Source organism: Triturus cristatus, chromosome 10 (assembly GCF_964204655.1).
Source record: "Triturus cristatus chromosome 10, aTriCri1.1, whole genome shotgun sequence".
In the NCBI taxonomy this organism is placed as follows: domain Eukaryota; kingdom Metazoa; phylum Chordata; class Amphibia; order Caudata; family Salamandridae; genus Triturus; species Triturus cristatus.
The window spans coordinates 526762253-526781817 of record NC_140593.1 but is presented as its reverse complement, the minus strand read 5'-3'; the positions used below and the strand labels follow the sequence as shown (position 1 = coordinate 526781817).

At 41.0% G+C, this 19565-nt stretch overlaps 1 protein-coding gene across 4 annotated transcripts in view; it reads right to left on the bottom strand.

Moving 5' to 3' along the window:
* Positions 1 to 1399: 1399 nt before the first annotated feature.
* PAXIP1 (PAX interacting protein 1) overlaps positions 1400 to 19565 on the bottom strand; it is a 167951-nt gene continuing 149785 nt past the window's right edge. For 2 of the 4 annotated variants that reach the window (XR_014970139.1, XM_085631990.1), the window contains 5 exons: positions 8684 to 8784; positions 5497 to 5631; positions 5336 to 5411; positions 5185 to 5242; positions 1400 to 1855 (listed from right to left, as the gene is read on the bottom strand). Coding sequence is in view for 3 of the 4 variants with exons in the window: in XM_085631990.1 (XP_085488116.1) it covers positions 1834 to 1855; positions 5185 to 5242; positions 5336 to 5411; positions 5497 to 5631; positions 8684 to 8784 (392 nt within the window). In the remaining variant the exon portion in view is untranslated. Of the gene's footprint in view, positions 1856 to 5182; positions 5243 to 5335; positions 5412 to 5496; positions 5632 to 8683; positions 8785 to 19565 lie in introns of all 4 variants that reach the window. The other 2 variants (XM_085631989.1, XM_085631991.1) reach the window with 2 other exon arrangements.

The window sequence follows — 19565 nt, the reverse complement described above, 5'->3', positions numbered from 1 at the left end:
TTATTTAAGTATGAGAGCTGAGCCAGTGTTCTGTAAAAAGAATATGGAAGACAGAACACTATTGTTACTGTGATTTGAGAAGGAGGTGCTAGGCAGGAATGATACAAGCTGCTCAGGGGAGTCGTAATAATAAAACATTTTTTATAACACACAACCTGCCCTTGTGTATGAACCCTCTACAGTTAGCCAGCACTGCCAACTCAAACACTGTGCCTGTCAGTCCTCCACTGCCCAAAGATGCCCCCTCAACTTTTGAGGGGACAAGGGTGCGGGAATGAAATTAGCAAGGATTTCCAAGAGTGGCGGATACCCACCAGTATTTTGACAACATCTACAAGAGGAATAAGATTGAAGATCTGGAAGTTCCTGTGAATAGGTTAATACATCGGACACCTGTGCCAGAGCCATTGGCAATTAGTGTGCAACCACTTGATCTGCTCTCTAAAAAGAAAGGACAGAAAAAGACAAGAATTTTGAATGCCGCGAGATGCTATACTCATTGCTGTCCAGCACAGCTCCACACAGAGAAACTCTGAAACTCAAACCACATAGCCAAAGACTGTCAATACTGCAGCTAGCAGGCAAATCCACATATCATGTGGTGAGCAGATCATGGATGGTCGCTCCTTAAGCAGAACCAACTACAACAGGCTATCATGGTCCCCAGGAACGAAGGGTGAACTATGCACTATCCCATGGTAAAAATAGAGCTCCAGCTAAGAGAAAGAATATTCACAATTTCAAGCTCCAACCCAAACAAGGACAGCACAACAAGGTCCACATCTGGAAGGTGTCCAAACATGGACTTAGGATTTGTGCCTTGATCAAGAGCAGGAGGACTTTGGTAATCACAGATGTGCATGCCCTGTGCTTGTGAAGGTTTGAATTGCCACTGTTCCTCCTATAGAATGTTACGTCCAGATGAGTTTATGTGGAGAGTGCACCTCAAGGCCTGCACTGCATTCGTTCAGTATGAGAGTAAAGCTTGCTTTGTTGCTGCTCATGTTGTACCTATACTGTGCAACAGGGGTTGCAAACGATCAAGGTTGTATGTATTCGGAGTGAGTGTTTGAATTTCTGCTGCCATGCTGTGCCTATATGTAACAAATACTTGCATAATTTCTAGTTGATCTGTAGTGTGTGTGCGCGCGCGCGGGGGACTCTTGCACTGCAGTGGTCTATGCTGTACCTCTCCAATGTGCGAGGGATGTTTGGAGGCGTGCCTCTTATCTGGTACATGTTCTGCCTCTTATTGAAGTTTAAAAAACAGTTTCAATTTATAAGTGTCAAAATGATTGGTCTTGTCAATGCTTTTCTATAAGCAGATCCAGTAGGTGAGTTTGCATTTTCCGTTTACGTTGATTATTTTGCATGTCATGTAGGGAAAAATACAGTTTACTTTGTAAAGGTACATTTATTTAAAACAGAGGCAAAATGTTAATATAAACAAAGTTAGGTGAGAAACAAAAATAAACATTGTACAAAATTTTTATTTTTCAACTCTCATAATTTAACAGAGCTCACTATCTACACCCGATCATACTTTTGTCAAAGTACCAGATATGTTACAGCATTTAAACCAGGCAAAAATCAGTCAACCTAATATGGGCTTTTAAAATTATACTATAATACAAAACATAATTTATGTTTATTTTAACAAAATTACACATCCTAAAAAGATGCATTTTTTCACATTCCTGCATTTTTGCTGTTGAGAAGCCAAGGAAAATAGATGGAAGTCAACAGCGCCAGCAGGAAGTATTCATCGCACTATGATGCACTTGAATGGCCAAGTTTTAGAAAGATTGACGTCATCAGGAAGCCTGGGGGACATCAAGTAAACTTGTATGTAAGACTGTTAAGGAGATAACTCTCAATAAGAAATTTTAATTCACAAAAGGAAAAAATATCGATCAACTTTTACAAGAAAAAAAACTGAGTCAAGACAGAAATTTTGTTTAAGTGTTTACATAAAATTTGCTTTCACAAACAAAGTTCCACACCAAGGAGAGGGAAACGCCAGAGTAACAACTGCGGGGTTTGCCAATGTTGGATTCTTTCAAATATTCATGTTACAACAACATTGCAGCAATTAAAGTACAAACATTACTTAAGGCAAAATAATTTGCATACATCAGGTAAGAATTAGTACAGTTCAGACAAATATAAATGTTGAAAAGTAGAAATCTAATTAACCATTGAGCGATACAAGCTCACTTCTACAATAGGCCTGTCTGCCCAACCACACATCAAGAAAACTGCCAACATATGATATGGCACTGTCAGGACAAAAAATTGGACTTTTGCTTGAAATGTACTTTCTCTACCCACACCACCCAGCTATATCAAGTCGAACCATACTTCTAAGATGGCTCACACCAACAGATGCATCCCCGTTCACAAAAGTTACAGTAAATGAAATGTTAGTTTCCATCAAGCCATTTTGAATGAATTTTGCTGTGCTGTAGCGAGAAGAAAGATTGACTGGAAACCACGTGCCATCAAATCAAGTGCTTGAAAAAGGCATTAAGCAAGTGAGATATCTGCCCATCAAAACAAACGAGGTCTGCCACACTTTACTAAAGAGGACTAACCAAATGCCCTGAGCGAGGACCTTGTAAGGTCAATTTAGAACAGACACTTTACACGCGACAGTCTAAACGGCACTCATGTCTGAACACTAGTCAAAATCTACCGAAACCGTACTCAGTTTTCTATTGGTCTGCTTCATGTGCAAACCCTTGACAAACAGATACCTGAAACCTTTCTTTTACCAACTATAACATGCAGAGCTACAATTCTGCACTGGCACTTTGTTTACAAATAAGTACTCAATTACAAAGATGGATTGGGGAGGAAGGGTCGCAGTACATCTGGGCAGCTTGGAATAGTTGAGAATTAAGTCATTGTAACCTTATAGGATTTTTTCTTTTAGCAGTACTGGCACTGAATTCCTTTATGTACATGCTTTTAAGGCTCTGTATAAACTCAGCGACAATGGTTACCTGCACCTAGATCCTAAAGTATAGACATAGCGAGAAAAAATGATTTTGAAGTCAGGTCAGATTTTACTCTCAGGTGTGGTATAAAAGGTACTCTGCTTCACCAAGACAAAGAGGGTGCCTCTCTCTAGAGTGAAAAAAAAGTTTGGCCTGAAGCAGATTCAGATTGGGATGACAGTGTCCAAGGATATGCTCCGATTCAGTCTGCTCTGGAAACTATACTAGGCATCCATCAGCATGAGTACATACTGTCACTTGACTGTTTCTGACTAAGGAACAAAGGCAACATGGGCATTTCGGAAAATTAAGTTCTTTATAGCCACTCTATAGCAGTTCTGAATCTTGTCAACACATGAAACACCTCAACTGGAGCTCCACTGCTCCTTCCCATCTAGAACATTGTCCTGGAAAAGATGCTGCCCATGCCAAGTACGTTTCCAGGCCGAATTAACTGCCTAAGGATCTCTTGACATACTGGAATGACCGCAGTTCATACCAGCGAGAGGTACCATAAATCCAAAGGTTATCAGAGAAATGCTCTTTTAGCCCGTTTGTTTCATACACCTTTCAACCACAGCACAACCAATAATTCTCAAAGAACCTCCTTTAAAGTCTTTACTACTTTCCTTGGGTAGTCAGTTGTCATGTCCTAAGTTTGCACAATCCATGTGGCACCTTGTGAGGTTAGGGGTACAGATGGTGCACTGTGAGCTAGCAGGACTAAGCCCAACATATCCAGATAGTGTGCAAGGAGTCAGTCTCGCAGTTCTGATGTTTATGCTGTCCAACAGACGCACAGTTTGTATTGTAAGTATAAGCTGTACAACAAGAGTTCCTTCAAGAAGAGCAGCCTGCATTGCTGCTGTAAACATACCAGTGAACCACTAGTGCGTGTTGTTGCCACAGCATCCTCTTCATTTGTTTTCTGACCAGATATTTCACGTCTTCTACCTGGCCTTCCAAGCATACCCTATCTCAGCCCCTTTCCGACTGCTCAGTCAAACATCGCTTTTTGTGACTCTAGCTGTGAAATCACAGCCTTTCTACAGTGTTCACCAGCAAAAACACAACATACTTTTACAGTATGCAATACGTTAACACAGTAGTTTTTTTTGTTGTTTTTTGTGTGGAATTTTATATAGCACAAACTACACCCGGAGGTATCAGAGCGCGTTACATGAGTACCAGTTACGTTACTGACTGACACATTCATTTTGATAGGCACGGGGAGATTAAGTGATTTGCCCAGAATCACAGAATGTTGAGCGTCCCTGCTGAGACTCGAACCCAGTTCCCCAGCTCCGAGGTCGACCGCCCTAGCCGTTTGGCCACATTCTCTCCCCAAAGGTTTTTATCGCCTTTAATCCTACTCATTTTACCAAGGCCAGTTTGGCAGCTTTTGAATCAACTGGATAGTAATGACCTTATTTTTTTTGTTAGATTTTAATTTAATTGTATGTTCCTATAAAACCATAACCCAAAGTAGACTGGTTGAAATTTGTGTAATCCGAATAATGTACTCTCTAATTGAGTTATGTCAACAGTGGGTGTCTGCTGCAGTTCAATATAGCATTACCCTGGTTTGAAGGACTTTTGGAAGAGTTACAGCCGTGGGAAAGTGCAGGCAACACTATGCAGTGTCGGATATGGAGGACAGTTTGATTCATTCAGGGATGTTCACTCCGCAGGCCTGTGTTTGCCACTCGGAGAAGAATGGCAATTCAGTGTCTATGTGGGCTACAAAGTAATTATTTTATCATCATTATCTCATCTTGGGACCTGTTGAACCAGTGATATCAGTGCACCGTCAAGATCACCGAGGGCAAATGCATGTCAGACAGTGCAGTGTGCCGTTATGACAAAATGGTGTCGGACTATGGTATTCCAAACAATAAGGACCAGAGGGCATTACGATAAGCAGATAAAAGGTTACAAAAACAAATAATTCAGACGTTGGCTCGATTAGCATTCAGCAGGAAAACAAGAGTCATACACACACCAAACTATCTAGGAGGTTTGAGAAACATACAAGTGTTCCATACGACTGAAGTTGCTACAAAATATATTTTAATGCCTGGGGACCCACAGTGCAAGGTACAAGATGAGACCGCGATTGTCAAACCACCAGAATCACAGATCTTTAGACTGTCACATACTAATAGCTTTAAATAAAGGATATGACTCATAGTCCAGTGTTTGAGTAAGTACTCCAGTCAAAACAAACTCCGCATTATGGACATCTGGAAATATAAATTAAACAGATTAAAATATATGCATACGCTCATTCATTCCACATTAATCAGAAAGCAAGTACGTTGGCATATGAAATATACCTATATTCCTTGCAAAGTATTCTCGGCACAAGTGGAGGTCATTCTCACACGATATTAGGATTATCTCTGGTAAACTCTAGAAATAAGAACACATCGAGTTAGACAATAAACAAGACCTTTAAGCAGGCATGAACATTCAAGGGGTAAACACTTGTACCTACTTTGTTCTGTTTATGTTCCATCAGTTTGCGAATGGGAGGCTGCTTCGATAACACTTTCCCTCCTGCGCTTTCCACAATTGCCTTCATTGTTGAAAGACTTGGACAAATACCAGGTGTGATGTAAAAATATTTTCCCTGTTTAAAATAAAACCAAGATGGTCAAAAAAACAGAAAAAGATTGTTTATTTCATGCAATTCTCAAGAACCTTCGTTAAGACTGCTTTGAATGTAGCACTGAAGCTTATGTACAGATTGAAAGAATTCAGAGTGTACAGAAAGGGAGGCAAACAGGTGCACTTGTCTAGAATTTGATCCTTGATGAAACAGTCCAGTCTGCTTTTATGTTCTTCATCACGGCACTCACGGTAACAACAGATCTGCCCAACTATATGTCTGAAACAGAAGGCCAACTTTGCCTTCGATTTTGCGGTCAATGCTGCTTTCCTCGACTCTACTTTCAGTAGTACCTCTGGATTTAATTAGTGTTCCTGACTCAATATTTCTCGTGGATGGCTGTTGAGTATAAACAACCGTTTTCTCGAAAAAAATATTTCAGTTAACTCTCGAGCCCCATTGCCCCTCCAAACCTCCTTCGCCATACATCGAAGCCCTGTATTGTAAAAATCTCTTTTTAGAAGCACTTAGGAGGAAAAAGCACGTCTCAAGTTCTGCATTTATTGCCCTTGTACATAAAAGTCCATCGCGTCCTTCTACCCTTTATTTCAGTTTATGCACATATTTCTTGGGCCTCTCTTCAGAGGATGTTACTGAAACATTCGCCATTTTGGTAATATTCTCTGGGATACACCAGTCTATCTGTAATCTTCTGAAGAAATAGCACAAATGGCAGGATATACTACTAGAATGAGCTTACAGTGCATATGTACATTGGTAAGGAGAGTTACTTAACAACAACAATACTTCTGCAGCTTCAGGCCACTTTATGTTCACAAGCTGTGCATTATACAATCTGGTGGCTGGGTTCAGAAAGGGGCACTTTATTTTTTAAAAGAATCAACGATAAAAGGAGTCTGGATAATGTAAAATCAAAATGTAAAACGCCAAAACTTTGTTGTTGCTGTACATTACTCTGCTATCTAGTGGTTGGATCCGGAACTGCATCCTGAAAACAAAGATTCATCTATGGGCATTGACCATAAGCGGATCCAGTACAACCCACACCGACCAGACTGATTTGAGCCCCAATGTTGGGCTAAAACACAGCTTGGGAACGTAAAATAGTCTCACTCTGCAAAACACAACTTTTCCATTTTATCATGTTGCATCGCTCTTTATACATTTTAGTGCTCCATCTCTTAGCTTCTTTGTTACATGTTTTGATTTCTTCACAACAACCAAAATGAACGTAAAACACTGCTCCCGATGTGCAACATTTCATCTCTTGTCTCTCCCCTAAATGACCAGGTGGGATGGCCACACTCTAAATGGAAGACTTTGCACTTGGATGCACCTCTTAAATCATTCAGTTTTTTTAAAGTATGCCTTTTTACATGGTCTCAGAGGGAATCAGTGTAATCCCAATCTACAAAAAGGAATTGTTTAACTTTCATGTCTTGCACTGATGAAGCATCTAAGGATGGTCATTTAGGCTATGGATGTGCAGTCTCAATGACATCACGTAAAATCAGTAAGCAAATACACAGTGCTGTCCATCAATCAGGATCTTCCTGGCCCACTTCACCAACCAAGCTGTCATACAAAACTACTGATCAATATGCGCGCAAGTCAACCTTCCACACAAATCGCAACCATGTTCAAGCCTTTGCCACACCGTCGATTTCCCAGTTACAGCATTGCATTTCTCCAACAATGGAACCATGACACCCTCAATTGTTATTTTTTTTTTAAAAGCCTGCTTTCACTTCACCACTATACGTAATGGTATGTAATATTTAGGAAATCACTGGATTAAACTACTTGTCGTTCAGGACTCCGACACCTAAGGAGTTAAGGGTTCTTAGTATCCATTTAAAATGGAAAATGATCAAGTCATCATTCAGTGTGCAAGATACTTTATTGCCAAGACTCTAATCCTTATTCTAAACCTATCTACTCCCCTTAACAGGTAGGACATGGAATAGATCATTCACAGAGTTGGCAAAATACCACTGCATGTCCTTCTAATGGGAAATCAATATAAATTATATAACCGGGTGAGCAATCAGTTCTACAGCTATGCCGGCATATCCCTGGCAGAAGGTGGACAGGGGAAATCAAACTTTCTGCTCGGAGTTCGCATAAAAAGTACACAGTTCAGTTTCCACTTGTCATACGGATCCTGGGCTAAGCTCCCAAAATGACTGGCAAAAGAGATGCACTTACTCTATGCTACTAGTACTCTCATAATAAAAGATTAATTGGATTTCTTGCATAAGCAACTAAGTCTCATCATTATATTAACAATAACATCAGAAGACATTTAGTCATTTTTGTTTTACTCTATTCTAACTTTAGAATTGTCTGCTGCTAGAGGTGGCTGCCACTGAAGCAGGAAGAGCTGCACCTCCGGTCACTTACCATGAACTGCTTTTAGGTGGTTATAAAGCAGTGAAATTACTATATTAAAACAATTTATGAAATAGATACCCAAACATCCTTAGCTATTTAATGGTGTGCGTTTTCTGTATATACATTTTCCTAAAAGGGTATTTATGCAGGTTTTGGCTCCAGTGTAATATCTGAATACAGGAGCAAGCAAGATTTTCGTGCTGGGGTTATTTTTGCAGCGAGGCTTCACTTCAGACAGCCATTTGAATAAAATTATGCATACTGAGAGGAAACCACAAAAGGCACTGGTTCAATCCTTAATAGGTCTTCGTTTATCAATCTTTACCCACAACAAAGTAACACATACTTTTTTCTGATCTGGGAATATCTGCTACACTAGCAACCAAGAATAAATGTTATTTTCCAAACCTATGCTATTTAAAAAATAAAATATCTCAGCCTTGGCTATAACATGTTACTATTACATGCATTGCAAAATGTGCACATAGGCTGCATCTCATAGATCTGTAAATAAAGAGAAGATTTAGTAAGGCAAGTTATTCATGCTCGGTTATCACCATTGGTGTTTTTTTAATTATTACCTGGAAAACAGGTGATGTCCTCCCAGATAAGATCACATCACATTTTCTGTTATAAAAAAATATATATTAAAAAGTACCTTAAACAGGGGAGTTACATGAGCCTTCTTTAAAGATTCCTCCAGGCTAAAGGAAAATAGCACCTCCGCTTCAGCATCTCGAAGAGTGAAGTTTTGCTCCTCTAGGAGATAAACAAACATACACTCGCATCACCAATGTGCAAATACAGCATATATCAAGAGTTCAAACAAATTTAGCATTCCCTCCTCAACGGATTTTGAAGTGAATTTGGAAACATGCTATGTTGCGTTGTCATGAGAAATCTCGGATAGTCACTAGCAGTAGTAGAATGTACCAGAACAGTATAGTTCCGCAGTTTTAAAGCACTGTTATTTTCATAGATTACTATGCTTGAGTAACTGAGTCGTTGATCTTGGAGTTTCGTGGTATGTTATGTATACCACGGAGTAGAGTCAAACTTACATCAAACTAAACAGAAAACATTTGCTTTAATATCCCATTCTTCTCATTAGAAAAGAAGGATTATAACCAGGTGAAAGCAGACTGAACTTAGCTCGCCATGAGGCTACCATACGTCAGAGTTTCTAAAGAACAAGTGTAGAAGGAGAGAATGTCTAAAGCGTTTGACTGTGGAGGAGGGACGATTCAGTGTGAATCTATGAAAGATACCACAACTAGAGAAGTGTAGTTACAGGTTAATTTAGTTTAGCACTGGATTTACATATTAGATTAACATGCTTGAATCAGGGTATCTAGCAGTCTGAAACACACAACAGACTATATTTAAATTATATTTTATACAACAATGTCTGACGAATATTGCTATAATATCCTGATGAAGCATAAAGAAAAGGCATACCTCAGCCAAACAGATTATAAAGGTCTGTCCTCCCAACCAGTCTCTATAAATGCTTCTGTATCCAAGCAGTAAGGCTTCACAAGTGTGTGGCGGCTCTTACGTACTCCCCCTTTGCAGATGTAAGCTATAGGGCCCCAGCAAACAAGGCCAAGGTTGTTGAATCACTTCTGGTGGAATGAACAGAGATAGGTTTTCAGTGACCAACTAGCTTTGAAATGGCAGATGTGATCCATCTCATTATTGCCTGTTTACAGATAAACCATTATTTTTTTGGTAGGACAGGCACCACAAACAATAGGTCTCACTTTCTTTGTTCCGTCTAGATAAAAGTTTACACATCACTGAATATCCAATGAATATGAATATAGAGTTCTTTCAGCCACAGTTGTAAGTATTTGAAAAGAAGGTTTGATAGTCACACTGTTATTCATTTGAATTTCTGTTGGTATCTTTGAAATAAACTTGTTGGTTCTCAGGACTTTATATTTTTATTTTTTTTAAGAAATGGCACTTTAATAGCAAAAGCTAGGATCCCAGCAATACTCCTAGCTGACGTTAGGTTGAACAACAGAGCTGTCATCCATGTAATATGTTATATGATCGGTTCAAATGATGGTTTCATCATTAGGGCAAGTCCTATAGTGGAGGTAGGCTTCGCATAGGCAGAAATGCCCTGAAAAGTACATAAATTAACTGTTTGGCGATTCTGGAAGCCAACAAGAAGGTGAAATCCTAAGAGCAAAGAACTCCTGATATGGCCAAGGGAAAATTAATAGGGGCAGGCTTGAATCCTGCTTTAGCTCATTCGAATAGACAGAACGCCGGTCAGAAGTGACAGGATGCAAGCCTTTGAAATGGCACTAAATGCACAATGTTTAATATGCACTAGCCGGGTGCAGAATATGTTCACAGTCTTGAGGAACACCTAACCCTGGAAGATTCAGATGTTCCGAAGCCATGATGTCAAATGCTGAGATTCTACACCGTGATGACGAATTGGGCCCTTGTCCCTGAACAGCAAATCATGCAGATTGCTTACATGAATGCATGGAGATTCTGCAGAGGAAAATAGTTGGTAAAACCAATAATGATGAGGCCATGCCAGTGCTACGAGACTCAGTTTGCATGGTTCCTTCCTGATAACCTGTGATATGAGAAGACACTATGGAAAAGTGGTCGCAAAGAGTTGGCCATCACACTAAACCTTTGCTTGTCTCAATCCTGTGTAGCACCTCTTTATTGCATAGAATCTGCATTTCTTGCTCCAAGTCGTAAATAAATCCAATGCCAGACGGCTCCAACTAAAGAAAGATCTTCCCTGTTCTTTGGTCACCACCCGCTCATGGCTGACATCTGTAGTCCTGTTGAATGCATCCACCTATATGTTGGCTATTGCTGCTAGGTGCTCTGCTGTCAACAATTGATGCTTCAATTGATGGCCAGATGTTGAGACTTGAGAACACCTGTGACTGCGCCACCTGCATGTTGATGTATAACATCACGGTTGTGTTATCTGTCCTTACAGGCAATGAACATTGCTCATCCGCAGAATTAAAGATCTCAAACACATTTGGATAGTATCTTACTGCGGCATGTTTTTATTTAGTGGGCTTTCTGCAATAAGCAAAAGGCCCCCGGCTTCCAATGTCCTGCAGTGGATTGCACCACTCATCTAGGGAAGCATCATTGGTCATAACAACATGAGACAAATCTGGGTGAAAAAGTAATCCTTTAGTCCTTTTCAATGGTCTTGGCAAGAACTGTTCTGATTCTAGACTTAATCTGGGTTCACTCTTCCACTGACTAGACTTCAGAAAGAATTGGGCATCGAATTCATCTTTTAAAGAGCCACATTGAGTCTGCATTGAGGCACCAGAAAAATGCATGACAACAATTTCTAGGGGTGACTTGAATGTTCGGACGATAATCGTTTTAAATCCTTGGATCTGTGAAGAAAATGCTTTTCATTTTTTTGTTTTTTCTTGAGACAGGATAGCTTTCCCCTGAACTGTGTCCAGTCTCTCTCGGGAACTGTATTCGCTTAGGTTTAATTTGAGACTTGCGGATGTGTGTGAGGCCCATACGTTGAAAGAGATTCAAGCGTGCATCAGCTGACATCTGTTTCCTTCAACGATTTGCCTTTGATGAGCAAGTTATTTAAGTACGGAAAGATTTGAGGTCCTTTTTTCCTTAGAAATGCTCCTACAGGGGTCATTTACTTCGTAATAGTCTTGGAACTGGCATGGGTCCCAATGGTAGCATCTTGACTGATGGTGGAACCTAGCCATTTTGAAGTGCAAGTCCCTGTTGTGTTTTTGATGGATACATGGAATTAAGCAGCCTGCAGATCCAATGAAGAAATGTTCTCGCCTCTGTAGAGGAGATGAGGTACTTCTTGTACCATAACGATTCTGATCAGTTGTTATCACAGATACTTGAATAGCAGCCAGAGATTCAACATGCATTGGCATAGCCAATAGGTCTCGCCTTTAGGACCTTATAAGTGTTTAGCCATGCAACAGTTGCATAACTAAATACTTATAAGGTCCCAAAAGCGAGACCTATTGGCTACGCCAAGCGGCCGTGAAAGTGATCGCATCGCGATCAAACATCAAAGCGGCTGTGTGGCCGCGAAAGTGAAAGTAATCGCGGTCAAGCACGGCGCGCGCCCGCGCACATGCACTGTAGCTCTAGGCTGGCCTGGTAGCACTTTTTGGAGCCCTCTCAAAAAGTCTCGCCAGACCAGCGCATGCACTGGATCAGGCGAGACCTAAAAATGAGGTAACTATCCTAATCTTTTCTGTACAAGAAACAACCCGGAGTATAAATCGTGCTGGGATTTGGGGACAGATTCCAATGCTTAATACAAGAATTTGTAAAGTATTTCCACTTTTCCCAACCATAGATGCATGATGTGTTCTGCAGAGAGGTTGGTGGTGGCCTTTATACAAATTTGAGTCTATGTGGATAGTGGACCAGTTCTAATGACCCACTTCTCCCAAACAAACACTACCCACTGGTGGTAATTAATGGAATCCTCCTCCCGTCTACTCTCCTACAAAATTTGAATCAAGATAGACCTGCACGGTCAATGTCTGTGGGATAGTTCCTGCTGCTTAACCTCTTTTGCAAGGCGGTTACCATAAGAAGCAGACTGCGATTTTGTTGCGATGGATAGTGTAATTGATGAAAATACAGACTGTTGCAGCTGATACGGCCCTCTGTAAAAAGGCACCCCTATCCCATGCTCCTTTAAAAGGAATCTGTTTCAGATACTACAGTATTTCCAAAAACAAGCAGTATCCTAATCAGATAGTGATTGGAGAGTGGGATCCATGTGCTCTCTATCAAAGGGGATAAAGGAAATCTGCCTTTTCTGCATAGTCACCATAGATATTCCACGTTTTCCTGGGCCTGATTTTCCTGAAGTTACAAATCTGTCCATTGTTACCGCTGCTAAACAGCAGTAAAGTATCTGCACTCACCCTTAAATCATGGTTAAATTGGCTTATTCCTAATTAACCTTTAACTTGCCTACAAGTCCTTAGCAGGCCTCAAGCAATCTACTCGCTATGGCAAGTCAGATTTCACCAGATCGGGGTTATATTTAGGACCCACTTGCCCACTATGGTGAGTTGACAAATAACAGGGGTTCTGTTCAGTCAGAAAGTGAAGCAATAAAGATGCCTTTAAATATTGTTTTTATCTTGTCACATATGCTCCGATTTCAAAAACAGAAGTCAGTTTACAATTACTTTTCCTTCTCCGACTGTAGAGTTCCAGGATTTTGTAAAGTGAACTGTCTGACCTGCTGTACGAAGTGTGAAAAAGGCTGTAGGGTATACATTTTTTCCTAACACACATTTATGTAGCTAATAAGTCAACTGTACAAACATTTCTATATATATTTAAGTAGTTGTGAAAGCCCTTTTGTAGCCTTCTGTGTGATGGGGAAAAATATGATCATGCCTTAGTAGTATATTTATTTAAAGTGAATATTTAAACACTGAGAAACACTCCTGCCCCTGCCCTGATGGCAATGCTATCTGTAAACAGAGGCAAGTCAGGGATCATGTTTACCCTATATGAGGGCGAGATTCTTATAACAGCAAAGGTTTAGTATATTTAATCAAACAAAAGAGTTTTGTTTTGTATTGCAGAAATGCTGAACTCACATATTTGAAGGTGCACTCAAATGTGAGAATGAAGAAAAAGGAGACAGTAAAATAAAATATTTGCCAATCATCACACAATTAGAGACCTGTTTAGGGGTCAAGTGCATTACAGTTAGATCGAGTAGATTTTTGAAGTTACTCTACCTGCAGGCCAAGTAACATGTTTATTATTTTTCAAGGCCTGCTTACTATAGGGTATAGAGAATGTACCCATGGCCTGCAAGTTAAACTTCACCTGCGGACTGAAGCACCTAATGTACCATCCACAGAGTGGACTGGAAAATATGGCTTCTAGCCTACCATGTGTAGCCTGACTGCAGCAACCTAAAAACTGCGCTGTCACACCTGCCAAAATAACTTTTTGACAGGCAGGAAACTCTGTTTTTAAACATTAAGGAGTCACCTTCAAGTACAACTTGTTGGTCACATGGTAGGGTGCCTGATGAGAATGTGCAAAATTAAAACTAATGAGGTGTGGAAATTGCACGAAAACAGAACAATGGGCTTAGTCCTGGTGACAGCGTGAACTGGGTGTGGGGAATTTAATTCCCATCAGCCCAGGCAGGACCGCTGGAGTGGACACAGTAACTTCATAAACTTGAAAAGCACAAAGGTGAGGCCTGCCTATTCAAAGTGTAATGTGAGGAGAGACCAGAAGGGAAAGCATTTATCTCCAAGACTAAACTAACCAAGTTGGCTACAAACTGAGTGGGAGTGAAGCTACCCCCAGAACTGGGGTTGAGTGACCACATAGGAGGAGACAGCTCATTCCCTTCGCTAAATCTCTGGGTGATCACCCAGGACCTCCAGAAGAGAGAAAGGGTTTTTCCATCTTGAATTTTAGAAGAAAGGTGCACTGTAGGTTTGTTTGCAGTTGGATAAACCGGACTGTGGAATGAAAGTACGGTTGCTCCTGGGAACTTTTCCCCCCATTTGTTGGGGAGTGTCCCCAAGTCAGCCCCACCGACTGGCTATTGCCAACCATAAATGTGGCACCCCCAAGGAACCCTCTGAAAACACTTTCTGGACCATTGGAAGAACAGGAGAGGTCTGTACCCTGCGTGCTGTGACCAAAGAAGAGCCCTTAAGAACTGGACCTGCTACCTCTTGTACCCAGGAGGAGGAAGTGGACTCCAAGTGTCAGTGGGCTGACTTACTGTGTGGTTACAGAGACAACAAGCTGCAGGAGGACTTACACCTTAAGTGAACAGATCCAACCAGGCATTGCTGGTGGCCTCTAGTGGAGTGGATCTTGGCCCTCAAGTGCTCCATGAGGTCTTGGGAGCCTTAGGAGTGACCCAGAAGAGCTGCTCCAGAAACACAGAAAAGTTGGGACTTATAACATCTTTGATCTTGCAAGTCCTCCAGAGACATCGGGGGACCTAGTGGCTAAGCACTTTATACTGCTTCCACAGGCAATCATTTATGCTTAGTGCTTTCCGGCACTTTTTTACTTAAAACTTTCAAAATTCATATCTCTGGTTCCCCTTTTGGATATTGGTCGTTTTGGTGTCATTTTGTTGATCAAAATTTACCTATTTTTCAAATTCGGTTTTCTGATTTTTATTGTTTGGTGTTTTTACTTTATTACGGTTTTTGTATGATTTACAAGCTGCCCTAAATCAAGCCTCGGTTCTGTGCCATACCTATCAGCGGGTTGAGCTTGGGTTTATTTTTACGACTTTGGGGATCACTCTAACAAGTTAGTGTCATTATTCCTTGAGGTGGCCTATTGCCCACTCCAAATAATACTCAACTTTCTTACAGGGTACATATAAAATCCAGTGTTGGACTTCAGGTCGAAAAGATGTTGAACACAGCAACCTCTGATGCCACAACATAGCTGCTCTGACTAGCTGGCAAAAGCCTGGGGAGTTCACATAGAAAGCACCAACAATTATTACAGCTGAAGTCTCACCCCCTTGTAATAGAGACTTGCCTCTTCCTTTATGTTCTCAGGTAAAGGTTGAATATATTGAGCCAAGTCACTCCGTACCTGCCTATCACAGCATCTTACTATGGCCAACGCAATAGCAATCTTGATGATGCACCTGCTTGGGAGGAAACTCCAGAGCTATCCTTTGTTCACCCTTCTTTATCTGGCGAGGCAGTGCACAGGCATGCGGGACTGCGGATTAGCATGAAGCAACCTACAAGAACACAGAATCCGCTACAGGATGTCCAGTTAAACAGGTTGGAGTGCTCTTTGGGGTCTGTGTCCAAGCAAGCACGCTGGTGGAAAACTAAGGGGGGGATTGCAAGATTTTAGTCACAATGGGAATTGACTTGATCTATCTTCTATGCGGGTTTCTTCGAAGTCATAATAAACAACCTGTTCCATTACTGAAATAGGAATGTGACATTTCTCTCAAGTTCTTTCGATAAGTAAATAAAACTAGGCAATATATGGTGGTGCATTGATATGGAGTGGTGCTGGTTCTGAAGTAATTGGTGGTATGTAATCCCACTCAAGCACCAACCTAGGAGTTCAAGACGTTTTGCTTCGTCTGATGTGTATATATACGCTTTTTATTATATGGGGATTTTAACGCTATGATTGGTGAAGAGCCAACAGTGTTAGGCTTTTGAGTTCAGTTGCAGAAAGTGCACCACGGGATGCCAGGCGGTTGGAGTTGAGGAATTATGTTGCCTAGCTGGTCCTTGTAGATATAATTAACCACCATCAGGGTCAACTAAACCAACCTACAAGGGAGGGGGTAGGGCGTCAGTCATTGACTGCATATCCACCTCTAAGCACTTCCTCCAGTGGTATTTTAACAGTGCAGTAATGGAAACGCAGGGGGGCGACCACAAGGCTCTTTTGATTGAAGGGATTTTCCTGCTGGTCAGGGACAAACCATCAATAGTGTGCGATGGAATCGCCCAACATTCAAGAGACAGACTCAGGCTAGTTTGTCACCTTAAGGATCTCAATACCACACTGTTTTCGCCTTAAAAAGAATCTGCCAGTATTCCTGGGGTGTTTAGATAAAGATTCAGGGGGAAGTTTTATCTGTCCATTACCAATCCCTGTGCACTCGCATCAAGAACCATCTGTTGAAACCCCACTATCTGCTTCAGAACACCCACGTTGGTCTGATGGGAAATGTTCCGCGGCCAATCGTCGTCTGAGGAAGGCACTGACGGGAACCCCTAGAGATGCTGGGGAAGTCTGGGAGACCAGGCTGGACTATAAGTGGACCTGGCTCTTTGATTAATCAACTCAGCAGCAGCACCCCGCAGTCCCTGGATACCCTCACAGGTGATAAGCAATGCTTTACAAATCCTGATTGATTGACTTGAGGGGTCTTGACTGTCAGAGATGGAAGTCCAAGACTGTTATTAGTTTGTATAATTTCCAATTTTTTCTACTGACCTTTAATTCTGTAATTTTATGGTTTTTTAACTAAAAATCAAATAAAGATTTTGAAACTTGAATCTTGTGTATACGTAGGCCAGTGGTTGGGGGAACAGCAATATATTCTCTTAAGAGGATTTGGATCCGGCCCTAGGGACTGAGGCATAGGAGTGCAAGACACTCTAGGCCAAAAAGGTGCGTACATTTGAGAAGCAGGTGGTCATGCAGTATCTGAAAGTAGGAGGAACCCTGCATAATAGTACATCTGATGAAGGTCACTGATCAGGTTTACAGGGACTGTGAACACAGGCTGATATTTGTATCGAGGAGCATCATAATATTTTACACACAATCATAATCCCTGTAAAAATACTGTTCTTGATAACATCTGCCCAAGTGTTATTCCCAGTGTCGTCCATGTTCATACTGCTCCTCTTTCTCATTCTGATATTTCACATATAGCTGAGCTAGGCTGGTTGGGTACTAAAAGGACCCTCAATCTGATATGCTCATGCTGTGTCGCACAACCTCTTTGGAGTGCAAGGTGACAGTTTGAAAGGTATCCTCAGGTTTTAACAGTGCAGTCAGCCAGCAATGGCTTCTTGAATGGTTTCGCATGTTGATCCGATGGAGGTGAAGGGAGCTACAGTGTTGTCATCGAGGTCTTCAACAGTACTAGTGCCATCGACTGGGTTGTTGTCGACAGAGCAGCAAGAGTTGGTGGTTTGCGCATAGACGATGGTTTCTTGGTCGACGGAGAAGCCGCAATCACAAGCTTATAAACCGAGAAAGAAGCACTAGCAGGATAATACAATGTGATATCAAAAGAGGCAGACTTTCTATTTGCCACCTCGGGCAGAAGAACTCGCCTGGTATGATTTCATCACATTAAGGAAGGGGGGATAGTGACTGCACAATTTAGTTTTAGTTCTGATTTTTAATTGTTTAAAATAAATCCTTTTAACAAGCCGTAAAGAAGGCTACAATCAACCATTTCAAGATACAAAATTGTAACAAGAGTAAGGGAAAACAGCGAAAAATATATTGTTAAATAGGTGAACACAAGTAACCTCAGTGACAGATCACCTGCCGTTGTTAAGGCAATAACAATAGAGAAAAACCATCTTCAGGTAACAAAATCGACCATCTAATACATGGTTTCAATTAATGGCCTCAAACAATAGTTTAGTGGTCTAAGATCCAATGGGTTACATATATATTTATTTCTTTTTGAAGACATTATGTTGGTCCTGAATAGTATGGGGGGGGGGGGGGGGGGTGTCGATCGATGCATTTCGGCCTTCCAATTACTACCTCCACATGACATTGCAGGACTAGAATCACCAAAACTTAAAAAGAAGAATTTTATTTGTTCAGATTCTAATTTAAACTCACATAGTAGGACTGACTAAGAAAAGTCTTATAGAAATTACCTTAAAAATGTGTAAAGCATGCTGTTATACAACGTGGTTCTGTAAGACAGCCTAACTCAACAGAACAAAATGATGCAAGCATGCATGCATAAATCATGTCTCAATCACCTGTATGCCCAAAAGGAGAATACCAGCAGTCATAATGAAGGGAGCATACAGAAAGAAGAAAGCATGATTGACTCGGTATTCAAATTTGTTTTTGCTGAAAAGGAGACTCCGAAGATGCTCCACTCAGTTTATCCTGCTGTGTGACAGACTTCAGCTACCGCTTGGAATTTTCAGTGGCCTTTTTGGGAGGCTGTTCCAAAAAGGAAGGCAAGTCATTGCCAGACTTTGACTTCTCAGATGGATTTCCCTCAAGATGTTGTTTGTAGGTTTTCTTTAGGTCCTGGAAAGTTTACTTACCCAAGGATGGCTGTCCTGAAGTCATCCATTTCTGGAGCCACATAGGCAGAAGACCATCTCTGTCATTGATGTTTTTTTGTTGTTGACAATATTATCCAAAATTTACAACCCTTGGCCTCGTGCAGTGGGCAGACAATATATGCGTTCAGAATGCAAATCCTTTGCAGAAGGTCTTTTTGCCACAGGAGGCGCAAGTAATCAGTACAGATTTCTTTATATCGGACATTCTGAAGAAAATAAATGCCTGTACCCCAAGCTTCAGTCCAAGAACAGAAGTTGTGCTACAGGAACTATCTTCTGAAGGGGACTCCCTTCCACACAATTTGCAGTAGATTCTGACATATGGCAGCAACAGGGTGTGCAATTCAAGCTTTTCTCGCCTTATAGATTGGACGTTTGGTCATCTCTGATATAAATAGGATACTAAAACAAATGTTTTAAGTTTGTTTCTATGGAACTTTGAACATACTGCTACTGCATACATATGTGAAGCTTCCACCTTTATGACAGAGAACGATTAAAATATGTGAATCTATAAAAGATCCAATGCTGGAGAACCTTACGTTTTCATTTATCAAGTCCCTTAACACCAGATAAATTATCAACCAATTATTTCCTTCATCTATTTTGCAGCTTTCAAAAATTGATAGGTACCTTCCTGGCATGGTTAAAATTTTGTTTTTATCCCTTTGCTGAAATGCATTATTGTTT